Source organism: Nerophis ophidion, linkage group LG03 (assembly GCF_033978795.1).
Source record: "Nerophis ophidion isolate RoL-2023_Sa linkage group LG03, RoL_Noph_v1.0, whole genome shotgun sequence".
NCBI classification, from domain to species: domain Eukaryota; kingdom Metazoa; phylum Chordata; class Actinopteri; order Syngnathiformes; family Syngnathidae; genus Nerophis; species Nerophis ophidion.
This window is the reverse complement of record NC_084613.1, coordinates 18,062,802-18,078,863: the sequence shown is the minus strand read 5'-3', so window position 1 is coordinate 18,078,863 and position 16,062 is coordinate 18,062,802. Positions and strand designations below refer to the sequence as shown.

Genomic DNA, 16,062 nt, shown 5'->3' with positions numbered 1-16,062 from the left:
GGGGGGGGGGGTGGAGGGTGTGGGAGGGGGTCGAATGTCACGTGACCTGCGCTGGTCCAAAGCACTCAACAAGTGAGGAAGAGGAACAGACGCAGGGACAGTCTTTCTTTGACGGTTATTATTATAATTTTATTTTTTTAGCGTTTAACGTCGCTAAAGTCCCTTATAAGTAACGAGTAAAGTAACTGAGTAAGTAATAAATAGGTGTTAAAAAAAATTAAAAAATTAAAATGTCTGCTCGCGAGGATCTGTTGAAGTCCATCTGGCACGCTTTCACCGCCTTGGACGTGGACCACAGCGGCAAAGTGTCCAAATCTCAACTTAAGGTAAACACACAAACACAACAACAACACGTTTGGTCGTGTTTGACACACAAAATACGGACGACGACATGATGGGACTCCACTGTTCACTCCATTGTCTTCAACGGCAAGATGGTCGTCAAGAAGTCTTTGAACGCAACATCTTATCATTATTTAATTGTCATATTGCTCAAATGCGTGCGAAAAAGTGATATTTTAATGTTTTTTCTATTACTGGACGTCAGTGGCGTACATGTGAATGTCAGGGTCAGGGGCAGAGCAACAAGGGCCCTCAAACCCCCTCCTCAGAGGAGCGTTAGCTAGAGCTGGGCGGATACATCCAAATATGAGAATCTGAATTTATTGGAAAATTAATTGTTCTTAGGTATCCGTAACAAATTATTAAAATAATTGTGATTTTTTTTTTTTATAAATCGCAGAATTTAATGAGTGGGACTTACGAGGAATTTTTATACAACTTATTTTTAACAATAGAGGATTATTTTTTAGACCTCTTGTAAACCAGGGTTTCTAAAGGCCTTCCGCCACAAGATGGTCGTCAAGAAGTCTTTGAAGTCATCATCTTATCGTTATTTAATTCTCATATTGCTCAAATGCGTGCGAAAAAGTGATATTTTAATGTTTTTTTTATTACTGGACGTCAGTGGCGTACATGTGAATGTCAGTGTCAGGGGCAGAGCAACAAGAGCCCCCAAACCCCCTCCTCAGAGGACCGTTAGCTAGAGCCGGGCGGACACATCCAAATATGAGAATCTGAATTTATTGGAAAAGTAATTGTTCTTAGATATCCGTAACAAATTATTAAAATAATTGTGATTTTTTTTTTATAAATCGCAGAATTTAATGAGTGGGACTTACGGGGAATTTTTTATACAACTTATTTTTTAACAATAGAAGGTTATTTTTTATACCTTTTGTAAACCAGGATTTCCAAAGGCCTTCCGCCACAAGATGGTCGTCAAGAAGTCTTTGAACGCAACATCTTAATCGTTATTTAATTCTCATATTGCTCAAATGCGTGCGAAAAAGTGATATTTTAATGTTTTTTTTATTACTGGACGTCAGTGGCGTACATGTGAATATCAGGGTCAGGGGCAGAGCAACAAGGGCCCCCAAACCCCCTCCTCAGAGGACCGTTAGCTAGAGCCGGGCGGACACATCCAAATATGAGAATCTGAATTTATTGGAAAAGTAATTGTTCTTAGATATCCGTAACAAATTATTAAAATAATTGTGATTTTTTTTTTATAAATCGCAGAATTTAATGAGTGGGACTTACGGGGAATTTTTTATACAACTTATTTTTTAACAATAGAAGGTTATTTTTTATACCTTTTGTAAACCAGGATTTCCAAAGGCCTTCCGCCACAAGATGGTCGTCAAGAAGTCTTTGAACGCAACATCTTAATCGTTATTTAATTCTCATATTGCTCAAATGCGTGCGAAAAAGTGATATTTTAATGTTTTTTTTATTACTGGACGTCAGTGGCGTACATGTGAATATCAGTGTCAGGGGCAGAGCAACAAGGGCCCCCATACCCCCTCCTCAGAGGACCGTTAGCTAGAGCCGGGCGGACACATCCAAATATGAGAATCTGAATTTATTGGAAAAGTTATTTTTCTTAGGTATCCGTAACAAATTATTAAAATTATTGTGATATTTTTATTTAAATCGCAGACTTTAATGGAGTGGGACTTACGAGGAATTTTTTATACAACTTATTTTTAACAATAGAAGGTTATTTTTTAAACCTTTTGTAAACCAGGGTTTCCAAAGGCCTTCCGCCACAAGATGGTCGTCAAGAAGTCTTTGAACGCAACATCTTAATCGTTATTTAATTCTCATATTGCTCAAATGCGTGCGAAAAAGTGATATTTTAATGTTTTTTCTATTACTGGACGTCAGTGGCGTACATGTGAATGTCAGGGTCAGGGGCAGAGCAACAAGTGAAGTGAAGTGAATTATATTTATATAGCGCTTTTCTCTAGTGACTCAAAGCGCTTTACATAGTGAAACCCAATATCTAAGTTACATTTAAACCAGTGTGGGTGGCACTGGGAGCAGGTGGGTAAAGTGTCTTGCCCAAGGACACAACGGCCATAACTAGGATGGCACAAGCGGGAATCGAACCTGCAACCCTCAAGTTGCTGGCACGGCCACTCTACACACCGAGCTATACCGCCCTCAAACCCCCTCCTCAGAGGAGCGTTAGCTGTAGCTGGGTGGATACATCCAAATATGAGAATCTGAATTTATTGGAAAAGTAATTGTTCTTAGGTATCCGTAACAAATTATTAAAATAATTGTGATTTTTTTTTTTATAAATCGCAGAATTTAATGAGTGGGACTTACGAGGAATTTTTTATACAACTTATTTTTTAACAATAGGTTATTTTTTATACCTTTTGTAAACCAGGGTTTCCAAAGGCCTTCCGCCACAAGATGGTCGTCAAGAAGTCTTTGAACGCAACATCTTATCATTATTTAATTCTCATATTGCTCAAATGCGTGCGAAAAAGTGATATTTTAATGTTTTTCCTATTACTGGACGTCAGTGGCGTACATGTGAATATCAGGGTCAGGGGCAGAGCAACAAGGGCCCCCAAACCCTCTCCTCAGAGGACCGTTAGCTAGGGCTGGGCGGATACATCCAAATATATGAGACTCTGAATTTATTGGAAAAGTGCTTTTTCTTAGTTATCCTTAACAAATTATTAAAATAATTGTGATATTTTTATACAAATCGCAGACTTTAGTGGAGTGGGCCTTACGAGGATTTTTTAAATTAATTTTAACAATAGAATTATATTTTTTTTTAGACCTCTCCTAAACCAGGGTTTCCAAAGGCCATCCGCCACTTTCTTCCTGGGTTCTACCAAAGGAAAGCGGCAATGAAAAATACTTAATTAATTCCTGGTAAGCTTGCTGTATATCAGAATGTTCATAAACATCATCCCAGGAAATATTGCCAATCAACCTCTAAAACCGTTCAGTCCCCCTAGTAGGGTTGTACAATATACCGGTATTAGTATAGTACCGCGATACTAATGAATCATATTCGGTACGATAACGCCTCTGAAAAGTACCGGTCCGCGGCGCCCCCGTCGTCGTCACGTCGTGTAATTAATGGTTTACGAGTAGACGATCATGTTCGGCAGCGCACACACACAGAGTACTTACAAGCAGACACAGTGTGCAGACAGAAAAGGGAGAACGGAAGCTTTTTGGCTTAAAAACTAACGATAACGATGAAGTTAGAACACTGACACGCCCTCAGGAAGAGGTGCTTTAAGACATGGCTAGCTATCCTGTAACGGTATCGGATTGATACCCAAATTTGTGGTATCATCCAAAACTAATGTAAATCATTAAAACAACAGAAAAACAAGTGTATGGAAGTCACTGACAGACACTTCACAGGAGCCAGGCGTCTAAAGTTGAGCAACGTTTTTAATGCACATAGATTTTTCCCAAGTCTTTCTCCCGCAGAACGGGATTTTTCAGCCACGTCCGTATCCTCTCTAATACCCTACTCTCGGCCGCTCACTGTAAAAGACAACAGATGATTAGATTAACACGTACCACCTGAGAAATCTAATCACCTGTCAGCTGTGTCTCGCTGTCAGATGGTGCTCGTCCTCACCACCAGAGACAGAGGCGGTGACTTTTACTCCTGCAGTCGCGCTGGCCACACCTCCCTCCACAAAGTGATTATTGAATTTCAACAGAAGTGTAGATAGAACATGTTAAAAGACAAAGTAAGCAGATCCATCCATCTTCTTCCTAACAGTAAATGTACAAGTAGATTAATAATTCATTTTTTACCACTTGTCCTTAATCATTTTGACAAAATAATAGAATGGAAAATGACACAATATGTTCCTGCATATGTCAGCTGCTAAATTAGGAGCCTTTGTTTGTTTACTTGATAATAAAAGACAAGTTTTCTAGTACGTTCACTATTTTATTTAAAGACTAAATTACAATAAGAAACATATGTTTAATGTACCGTAAGATTTTTTGTTTGAATAAAGCCAATAATGCAATTTTTTGTGGTCCCCTTTATTTAGCAAATTATCAACAAGTACCTAAATAATTTAGCTACCAAAATATTGGTATCGGGACAACACTAATTCCTAGTGTTAAAAATTCTAAATTTAGGGCTGTTAGTTGCTCCCACATGTTCAATCTTCTTTGGCAAGAAAATATGGAATACAGGGAAGTGATCTGATATATCAGTTACAAAAATACCTGATTGAGCTACATTTTTTAGCGAATTTGTAAATATATTATCAATAGGAGTTGCAGAAGAAATCGTAACTCTTACATATTTGTATATGTGTGTATATGTATATGTACATATATACGTATATATATATAGGTGTGTGTGTGTGTATATATATATATATATATATATATATATATATATTTTAGGGATGTGGGAAAAAATCGATTCGAATCGAATCGTTTGCAGGTGGTACTAGCACTTGGCTAGTTGACTTACTCAGCTGGTACTAGCACTTGGCTAGTTGACTAACTTAGGTGGTACTAGCATTTAGCTAGTTGACTTACTCAGGCGGTACTAGCACTTGGCTAGTTGACTAACTTAGGTGGTACTAGCATTTAGCTAGTTGACTTACTCAGGCGGTACTAGCATTTAGCTAGTTGACTTACTCAGGTGGTACTAGCATTTAGCAAGTTAACTTACTCAGGTGGTAGTAGCACTTGGTGAGTTGACTTACTCAGGTGGTATTAGGACTTGGTTAGTTGACTTACTCAGCTGGTACTAGCACTTGGCTAGTTGACTAACTTAGGTGGTACTAGCATTTAGCTAGTTGACTTACTCAGGCGGTACTAGCATTTAGGTAGTTGACTTACTCAGGTGGTACTAGCATTTAGCAAGTTGACTTACTCAGGTGGTAGTAGCACTTGGTGAGTTGACTTACTCAGGTGGTATTAGGACTTGGTTAGTTGACTTACTCAGCTGGTACTAGCACTTGGCCAGTTGACTAACTTAGGTGGTACTAGCATTTAGCTAGTTGACTTACTCAGGCGGGTACTAGCATTTAGCTAGTTGACTTACTCAGGTGGTACTAGGACTTGGCTAGTTGACTTACTCAGGTGGTACTAGGACTTGGCTAGTTGACTTACTTAGGTGGTACTAGCACTTGGCTAGTTGACTTACTCAGGTGGTACTAGCATTTGACTTACTCAGGTGGTACTAGCACTTGACTAGTTGACTTACTCGGGTGATATAAGCACTTGGCTAGTTGACTTACTCAGGTGGTACTAGCACTTAGCTAGTTGACTTACTCAGGTGGTACTAGCACTTAGCTAGTTGACTTACTTAGGTGGTACTAGCACTTGGCGACTTGACTTACTCAGGTGGTACTAGTACTTGGCTAGTTTATTTACTCAGGTGGTACTAGCATTTGGCTAGTTGACTTACTGAGGTGGTACTAGTACTTGGCTAGTTGACTTACTCAGGTGGTACTAGTACTTAGCTAGTTGACTCACTCAGGTGATATAAGCACTTGGCTAGTTGACTTACTCAGGTGGTATTAGCACTTAGCTAGTTGACTTACACAGGTGGTACTAGCACTTGGTGAGTTGACTTACTGAGGTGGTACTATTACTTGGCTAGTTGACTTACAGAGGTGGTACTAGTACTTATCTAGTTGACTTACTCAGTTGATATAAGCACTTGGCTAGTTAACTTACTCAAGTGGTACTAGTACTTAGCTAGTTGACTCACTCAGGTGATATAAGCACTTGGCTAGTTAACTTACTCAAGTGGTACTAGTACTTAGCTAGTTGACTCACTCAGGTGATATAAGCACTTGGCTAGTTAACTTACTCAAGTGGTACTAGCACTTGCCTAGTTGACTTACTCAGGTGGTACTAGCACTTACCTAGTTGACTTACTGAGGTGGTCCTATTACTTGGCTAGTTGACTTACAGACGTGGTACTAGCACTTGGCTAGTTGACTTACTTAGGTGGTACTAGTACTTGGCTAGTTGACTTACTCAGGTGGTACTAGTACTTATCTAGTTGACTTACTCAGTTGATATAAGCACTTGGCTAGTTGACTTACTCAGGTGGTACTAGTACTTATCTAGTTGACTTACTTAGTTGATATAAGCACTTGGCTAGTTGACTTACTCAAGTGGTACTAGTACTTGGCTAGTTGACTTTCTCAGGCGGTATTAGCACATGGCTGGCATTTCCACTGCACAGTACCTACTAGCACATTAGCTGGTCGACGTAGTGTTAATTCCTGTTCGTGTTGCAGGTGCTGTCACACAACTTGTGTACCGTCATGAAGATCCCACACGACCCGGTGGCTCTGGAAGAACACTTTAAAGACGACGACGAGGGCCCGGTCTCCAATCAAGGCTACATGCCTTACCTCAATAAGTTCATCCTGGACAAGGTGTGCGCTCACACTACACAACAGCAACACAACACTACATTACTACAACACACAACTACATTACACTACACAACTACATTACAAGAGCTACACTTAACACAACAACTATGATATGAGCATCACACTTGAACTGCACAACACGACATTACATAACATCACAATAGCTACACAACAACTACAACACACTACAGACTTAGACTTGACATTGGTTGCCGTGGCGATGACACATCGTACATGTGTACGATTTACACAGACAATAATGAACTTGTGTCAATGTACATAATGTTGTGGCCTTTGTATCAGCCTGTGTCAGGCTGGTATCGAACAACGGCTGATTCATTGCGATGCTTGTCCATCCCTTTCCTATTTTTTTTGTTGTTGCCTGTTGTCTCCACGCCTGGGACAAGATCCTTATTGGTTTTGAAAGATACTTTGAGAGAACACCGTCACTTTGATGCAGGAAATGCAAAAGTAGTGACGTAAGTTCAGGACGTGTTGTCATCACCCGCGCGCACACACACACACACACACACACACACACACACACACACACACACACACACACACACACACACAGAGCGATAAGGCAACAGCAAAGTTGGGAAACCCCACCCTGATACACCAGGAAACTTAAAAGTACGTTTGTGTGTGTGTGTGGGCAGGAATGACGACACACAATGATTGTAAGGGTACATGACCGCACAAAGCATCACATTGTGTACATGAATGACCTCTAAAGTCGTGTGTGTGTGTGTGTGTGTGTGTGTGTGTGTGTGTGTGTGTGTGTGTGTGTGTGTGTGTGTGTGTGTGTGTGTGTGTGTATGTTTGTACGCGCGTGATGTCAGTAACCTGACACCGGGAGGTCAACTCAATCTGTGGTGTGAGAAAAACGATGCAGGTGATGAAAAAGGAAGTGTTTGGATCCTAATAATAATGTGATGCGGCAGGCCACGCTCACAACGAGCACTGGTAGTAGCAACCGTGACGATGCAGTCTCTACTTTACACGCTCTAGAACAATCCAGAGGATTGCATGAAATGTTTGCCAGGGATGTGCCGATGGATTGTGGATGAATACCTTTTCAAAGCGGCCAGAGGTAATAGTGTGTGTCTATACACAGTGTGGAGCCACTCCGCTAAGCGAATAATAATCACCTTCTTTACAGCAAATAAACTACATTTCTTAGTATCTTAATTATCATTATCAAATATCTCTTTGGGCCTATTTAATTGATTTTTTTTATCCTGTTATTTTCGATTTTATTTTTTTGCTATTATTACTACTGCTATTCTCTCAATGTTATATTTTTATTAATTAGTCATGTAGTATTTGGATTTTACTTTTACAACAAAATATGCTATACTATTTTAGATGATGTAAATGCAGTTATTCTCCAGTGTAGACACCTCAAAAGCTGCGTATTTCCTGAAAAACATTCAAACGTTAAAACTACAAGAACCAAAGCACTAAAACAAATTAAAACATTTAAAAATACAAAAAACAAAGCACTGAAACACATTAAAATGTTTAAAACTACAATAACCAAAGCACTGAAACACATTTAAACATTCAAAACACAAAGTACTGAAACTCATTTAAACATTAACAACTACAAAAACAAAGCACTGAAACACATTTAAAATGTTAAAAACTACAAGAACCAAAGCACTCAAAACACATTAAAACTACAAAAAACAAAGCACTGAAACTCATTTAAACATTACAAACTACAAAAACAAAGCACTGAAACACAATAAAATGTTAAAAACTACCAGAAACAGAGCACTGAAACACATACTTAAAATTACAAGAACCAAAGCAGTGAAACACATCAAAATGTTAAAAACTACAGGAAGCAAAGCACTCAAACACATTAAAACTACAAGAAACAAAGCACTGAAACACATTAAAATGTTAAAAACTACCAGAAACAGAGCACTGAAAAACATACTTAAAACTACAGGAAACAAAGCAGTGAAACACATCAAAATGTTAAAAACTTCAAGAACCAAAGCACTCAAACACATTAAAACTACAAAAAACTGAAACAAATTAAAATGTTAACTACAAGAACCAAAACACTGAAACACATTAAAACTACAAAAAACAAAGCACTGAAACTCATTTGAACATTACAAACTACAAAAAACAAAGCACTAAAACACATTAAAATGTTAAAAACTACAAGAGCCAAAGCACTGCAACAAATTAAAATGTTAAAAACGACAAGAACCAAAGCACTGCAACACATTAAATCTACAACAAACAAAGCCCTGAAACTCAATTAAACATTACAAACTACAAAAACAAGGCACTGAAACACATTGAAATTTTAAAAACTACAAGAATCCAAGCAATGAATAATGTTAAAATGTTAACTACAAGAACCAAAGCACTGAAACACATTCAAATGTTAAAAACTAACCAGAAACAAAGCACTGAAACACATTAAAACATTAAGCACAACAAAAACAAAGCAATGAAACACATAAAAATATTGAAAACCACAAGAACCAGAGTACTGAAATACATTAAAATGTTACAAATTACAAGAAGCAAAGCACTGAAAAACAATAAAACATTAAAAACTACAAGAACCAAAGCAATAAAAACACATTAAAATGTTAAAAACTTCAATAACCAAAGCAGTGAAACACATTCAAATGTTAAAAACTACAAGAAGCAAAGCACCTAAACACATTTAAACATGAAAAACTACAATAACCAAATCACTGAAACATTAAAATGTTGAAAACTACAAGAGCTAAAGGACTGAAACACATTAAAATGTTAAAAACTACAAGAACCAAAATTAAATACTACAAGAACCAAAGCATTGAAACAAATAAAAATGCTGGAAACTATAAGAGCAAAAGCACTGAAACAAATTAAAATGTTAAAAACTACAAGAACTGGGCAAATGATAGCAACAACACTTAAGAGATGTACAATGTCATTACATTCAAATATTTGACCAGCTGGCTTCGAACAGTTAGCTGGTAGCATGTAGCATTCTCTCCCTCTCCCACATTGCCCCCTTGTGTTTTGGAGACACACAGCATACAACCAACAATGGCATTAGAGCTAGATGTCTTCCCATACATGAGTTAAATTGTGATGACTCGCTGTATTTAACGAGTGGTCAGAGCTTACGTGATTACTCATTTTTTATTCCTCCCACGATATTGTTCTTCATCAATGTATGCAAATTAAGACGATGACATCATCCACGTATCTCCACCACCACAACTAGATTGCGGTACGGTGGGACACACTGGGACTTGACAAAGAAGTGTGAGACAAGGAACTAAGGCCCCACTATTTGGGGAATCTGACTGTTGTCGCTGGTTCACACGGTCCTCCACTTCATCCATTTGTCTTCCGACTTGGATCCCAACTGGCCACAGCGCAATTGTACCAGCACTCCCGAAAGACCCTGCAGGATCCGTCTTTGAAGTCCATGTCTTACTGCACTCAAGATCGACAGGCCTCATTCTGGCAACAACAGGGGTCTCCACGGAAACGCAGCCAGTGACTCGTCGGTCCGTTTCCAGCACCAAAAAAAAACGCCTTCAGTGGAGCGTCTGTGCTTTGAGGAAGCTGACTCAAAAAAACAAAACATGTAAATGTCACTAATCTCTGAGCGTTTTTGGGTGGAGCAGCACACGTTTCCACAAATGAACACAATTGTTTGTTACGTCACATCCTGTGTGTGTGCGTGTGTTATCGCTTTTAAATGAAGTTTGTGCAGTGAAGGGTAGCAAATTCAGTACTTTTCATATGCTGCGTTCCATTTACTTTGAAAATTGGAAGTCAGAGCTGGGAAAGACGACCCAGCTGAGTTATTAGCTTTCCGGTTATAAAGTCGATAATCGATTGATTGATTGAGAAGTTCATTGACATCTTAAAGAATGACCATGTGTAACGTGCATCTCGGTTGTAGTTTTCATTACTGAATTTGAAGGTGTTGAAATCGCAATGTAAATTTGCTAATGCTAATCAGTAGCATGTATATGGCATAGCCCTGACCCCGGATAAGCAGAAGAAGATGACTGGATGGATGGATGCCAGTTTTTGTTTTTTACTGTAAAATCAAAACATTATTTACAATGTACATAAAAAAATATATAGTATCAATCAAATATCTAAGTCTCGTCATGATCACTGCCCGAGCTTAAAGCTTAACATCAGTTTAGAAGGAGAGCTGGTCAATTAAAGTCAAGTAATGACAGCTTGATGGTTGATGGCGATGAGGTGGCGATGAGGTGGCGATGAGGTGGCGACTTGTCCAGGGTGTACCCCGCCTTAGGCCCGATTGTAGCTGAGATAGGCGCCAGCACTCCCCGCAACCGCAAAAGGGAATAAGCGGTAGAAAATGGATGGATGGATGGATGGTTGATGGCGAGGAGCAGTTTTTTCCCGCCCTAACCGCAAATGGGTACAACTAGGTTCCGACCCAGCTCAAACTTGAAGGTGTCATCATCATAATTTGAACCAGTTGTTATTGAGATCAGGATTTGTGGCGCTGAGTTACAGATTGCGGCAAACCACCGAACCAAAGTTTGGTGCCATGCCATGCTCACAGGAAGGTCTTACTTTATCAAACAAGACCTTCCTGTTTGTTGTCAAATATAGGTTCTTAAGACTTTTACATGCGTTTCGTCAGGATAGACGACTGCGCCGATTTTTGGGACGATACTTAAAACTGGTGGCAGGGGCTAATTTCTTTTATAAATTTCAAGGGGGCGCTAGAATGTCAATTTCGACCCCAAAAATATAAAAACATTTTTGCCGAACTGGACGCGCCTGCAAAAATCTGGTGAGTTTTCGTGCATGTTAGGTGCCTCTAAAATGTGATAAATAATGATAAACAAAGTCATTCTCACAGGGCCTTGGGAGCTTTTGCTGCTCGGGCCCTAATAACAAAGTTGAATACTGAAGATGGCTCTCAAATAGATATAAATAGGACAGCATTGGAAAATAATTGATGCAGAATATTCATCTTGACTCAGCTTCCACTTGGAAAACATGCGTTAAGATCATCACATGCTTTGACTCACTTGACTCATGGCAGTGCAGAGACGCTGTGAGGATGTCTCACTCTGACGCTCAAACGTGGCTGCTCTGGACCAGTGTGCGACATGTGGGGGCGGGAGGGATGTTTAGAAATACTGTACTGCTTACTGTACATTAGTAGTGTTTCAACTTCCTGCTTGCTCGGCTTGCCGGCCGTCTCCATGGCGACGTTCGTGTTCACCCCTCCAGTGGGCCTTTTGTAACGAGCGTTCCTCCCCTTTTGTCTAGAAGTGCAACACAGGGCGGGAGTACTTCATACAAGATCAACCCTGTTTTGAATGGCTTCATCAATCCTATTTGGGGGTTGTTCAGTGGGCCAAATCAAAAGCTTTAGCGGTCTGGATGTGGCCCGCCTGTCCTAGAGACATTGACCAAACAAGTCGCGGTTTTGATGAGAGATAATGAACAGATGGGCGATGATAAATTGCCAAGGAACTATGCCCACACCGTAAGATGTGGGCGTGGCATGGCACCAAACTTCGATCTGATAGTTTGCCGTAAAACAGCAGCAATAACCAGGCTCAACAGTTTCAAATATTCATTATAATTTGCAGAAATAATGAATACGACGCCCTGAAGTGTCGGCTGGGTCGGTACCTGTTCATTCCTATTCCTTGTGGGCGGAGCCTGCCGGCGAAAACTGTTCGTCGCCATTACCATTCAAACATTAAATAGACCCCTTTTTTTTTTTTTTTTTAAAGAGAGAGACGCGGCAGGTCAACTGAAACTGTCTATTTAAAAGCGTGAGTATATCAATGAGTTTTAAAATGTGACTTAAATGCTTCTACCGAGGGGGCCCGTTTAGAAAACGCTTTAGAGCCTGCAGACTTTTTTGGAGCTCTAGGCAATCACTAATAAGCAACGTAGGTTTCTGGACAGAACGTAGAGTACAAAACAATCAGCAAGATAAGATGGTGCGAGGGGTCACCAAACTTTTTGACTTGGAGGCCGCTTTGGGCCTAAAAAAGCTGACTGCATGTAAACTAACTAAATATATACAAATATATGTTTTGTAATCAATAAAATATATCAAGCAGCTAAAATGCTAAAATACGCCAAACATGGATAGATAAGTGTAGCAAATGTTTTGGATTTTTTTTTATGTTGCATGGACATTTTTTAAATAAAAGTTCAGTAAGCAGGTTGTGTAACGTGTGACCGATGTGTGTTGACTTTTTGTGTTGGTTGCATTTTTTTTTGCACCATGACTTAGGTAGGTTGTTTGGTTTGGGTCAATAAAGTCAATACAGTGCTGTGTTCAAAGCAAAACACAATTAATGGGCATTGACCATGAATTGGAAAGTTGCCGTATCAGACTGACATATATTCGAGATTATTTTGAAAACACCCACAAGGGCCACAGATTCCTGATTACACTCCAAATAGACTCCTGACATCCACAGGGCCAAATTTAACACGCCGGCGGGCTGCACTTGGTCCACGGGCCGTAGTTTGGACGCCCCTGTGCTTGACTATTTCATATTTTGTACGTCACTAATAAACCTTTACATATCAAACTTTCTTGTCCTGGACAAACGCCTGAATAAGTTGAAATTCAAAACCTGTACCGACTTGACAGCTGGTCACCCTAGAAATTATGTCCCTACATCTGCGATCCCTTCTCAAGGTTTCTTCTTCTTCCCCATCTGGGATTTTTCTAGTTTTTCCTTGCCCTAGATGTGGGTTTGGATCAGGTATGTCGTTCGTAGTATGTGAAGCCCTTAAAGCAGGGGTCTAAAACTCAATACACCTGGGGGCCACTGGATGCCGAGTCTGGGTGAGGCTGGGCCGCAAGAAAAAATGTCTTTAAAAAAATGTTGCATACTCCTCAGGATGTCAAGTTGTATAATGACGTTTCAAATTGTATTCCTTGTGCACCGCAACTTTCTCTGTGCAAATAAGACACGGCGGGGGGCCCCTGTGCTCAACAAAGAAATACTGCATTTCCCACTTTTCCTGGAATTGTCTTTGCACATCACTAACCCTTCTCTTTACTGCAGGCTTTCAAAAAGACATGTTGGGGTTGTGGAATATTTTTGTATTTAGCTGATGCACGGAGAATAATGTTATTTCCACAATGTGTGTCATTCCGCTTTTCCTCCCTACAGCAATACGGGGGTCGACGGATAATAGAAGTACCGGGATAGCGAGCGCAAAAACGTGACGGCTCCTGGAGTGTTATCCGACGTCATATAGAAATACATGTAGTGTTTATCGTGTGAGGCAATGCAAATTAAACAATTTAAAAAAAACCTGGACCATTTCAAACCGTTATTTGTTTATCGGGGACTGTTATCACTGACGGACAGGTGTTGCGGTGTGACTGCAGCCAGGCACGCAAGAAAACCCTCGTCTCCATGGCAACCTCTCCGTCGATTCCTCATTTGCCGCTTTTCCACTAATGCAGGGGTAGGCAACCCAGAACATTGAAAGAGCCATTTTGGATCCAAATAACAAAATTTGCGGGCCACACTAACATTAAACTTTCATATTATGGTGGGGGCCGCAAAATAACGTCTCACGGGCCGTAACTGCGTGTTTGATGTGATTAAAGGATGTATGAATAACGTTTGATTGATTGATTGATTGATTGATTGATTGATTCAACGTCAGGAAAAGTTACTAAAACCTCTGACCTCTTGACAGGTGACCGGCGACTTTGACCTGCAGGACTTCAACAGAATGTGTTGGACATTGTGCTGCAGGAAGAACCTGGATCAGAACCAGCTGCTCATCTCCAACGACGACGCCTTCCGAATCTGGTGTATCTTCAACTTCCTGTCCGAGGACATCTACCCTCTGGTCATTGTCACGGAGGAGGTAACCGCTAAGCCAGTACTCGATAGATGACCCAAAAAATAGAGCTCGGCTGAAGAAGGAAGTTCCCAACTTCCTGTTCTGTCAAAAAAGCTGGAAATTTACAGTTGAACAAACATCAAAGTCAATTACAGAAAGTGTGTGCTTTTGTCACGTTGCATCGATGCTAATTGTGCGTTCAAACCACAAGGAATGATGTCCCATCTCTTAGCATCCCTCCTCTATGACCACCTTGTCCAGATTGAGTACTTCCTGCGTAAACTGACGGAGGCGATGGGGGGCAGCTGGGTGGAGGAGCGCTTCGAAGACTACAAGCTGCAGCTGATCTCCGAGCAGCAGCAGCAGAGTTTGAGTGCCTGGCAGCTCATCACACTGGTTGGCTCAGGACACTTCAGCAAAGGCATGGACCGCCAGAGCCTGTCCATGGGCATCCAGGAGCTCTACCAGGAACTCATCCTGGACGTGCTCAAGCAGGTAAGAAAAAAAGTTTTACCATGGCAAAATGACCGCCTCTGTAACAATAGTAGAGGTCCTCATAAATGTTAATGTAAATATGAAGCATTAAAGGCCTACTGAAATGAGATTTTCTTATTTAAACGGGGATAGCAGTTCCATTCTATGTGTCATACTTGATCATTTCGCGATATTGCCATATTTTTGCTGAAAAGGATTTAGTAGAGAAGATCGACGATAAATTTTGCAACTTTTGGTGCTGATAAAAAAGCCTTGCCTTAACCGGAAGTCGCAGACGATTACGTCACAAGGGTGAGGGCTCCTCACGTCCTCACATTGTTTTTAATGGGAGCCTCCAGCAGAAAGAGCTATTCGGACCGAGAAAACGACAATTTCCCCATTAATTTGAGCGAGGATGAAAGATTTGTGGATGATGATATTGATAGCGAAGGACTAGAAAAATAATAATAAAATAAAAAGCGACGGCTCCGGGCGGCGTCAGTGTGAGCGTTTCAGATGTAATTAGACACATTTACTAGGATAATTCTTGAAGATACCTTATCTTCTTATTGTTTTAATAGTGTTTTAGTGAGATTGTAAAGACATACCTCGAGGTCGGGTGGCTGCGGTGAACACGCAGTGTCTCAGAGAGAAGCCGAGGAGCCAAGCTCACAGCTGCCTTTTAAACAGCTACTGCAGGAGGACGAATAATCCAATGATGTCTCCGGTAAGATATAGATATATATATATCTATATATATATATATATAGATATATATATATCACAATTTTCCCATCCAAAAACATGCTGGTTGACGTAGAGAAACATGTTCGCTTGACCGCTCTGTGTTAAAAACAAAGAAACACCGGCTGTGTCTCGGTGCTAAAGACAGCTGCAATCCACCGCTTTCCACCAACAGCATTGTTCTTTATAGTCTCCATTATTAATTGAACAAATT

The 16,062-nt window shown here is 40.2% G+C and overlaps 1 protein-coding gene across 1 annotated transcript in view; it reads left to right on the top strand.

The window, feature by feature from the left end:
• Positions 1–38: 38 nt before the first annotated feature.
• The window catches only part of swap70b (switching B cell complex subunit SWAP70b), a 39,953-nt gene continuing 23,929 nt past the window's right edge, over positions 39–16,062 (top strand). Inside the window, exons 1-4 of the mRNA XM_061894467.1 lie at positions 39–326; positions 6,618–6,758; positions 14,481–14,654; positions 14,892–15,125. Coding sequence (XP_061750451.1) covers positions 231–326; positions 6,618–6,758; positions 14,481–14,654; positions 14,892–15,125 — 645 coding nt within the window. The 5' untranslated portion in view covers positions 39–230. The remainder of the gene's footprint in view (positions 327–6,617; positions 6,759–14,480; positions 14,655–14,891; positions 15,126–16,062) is intronic.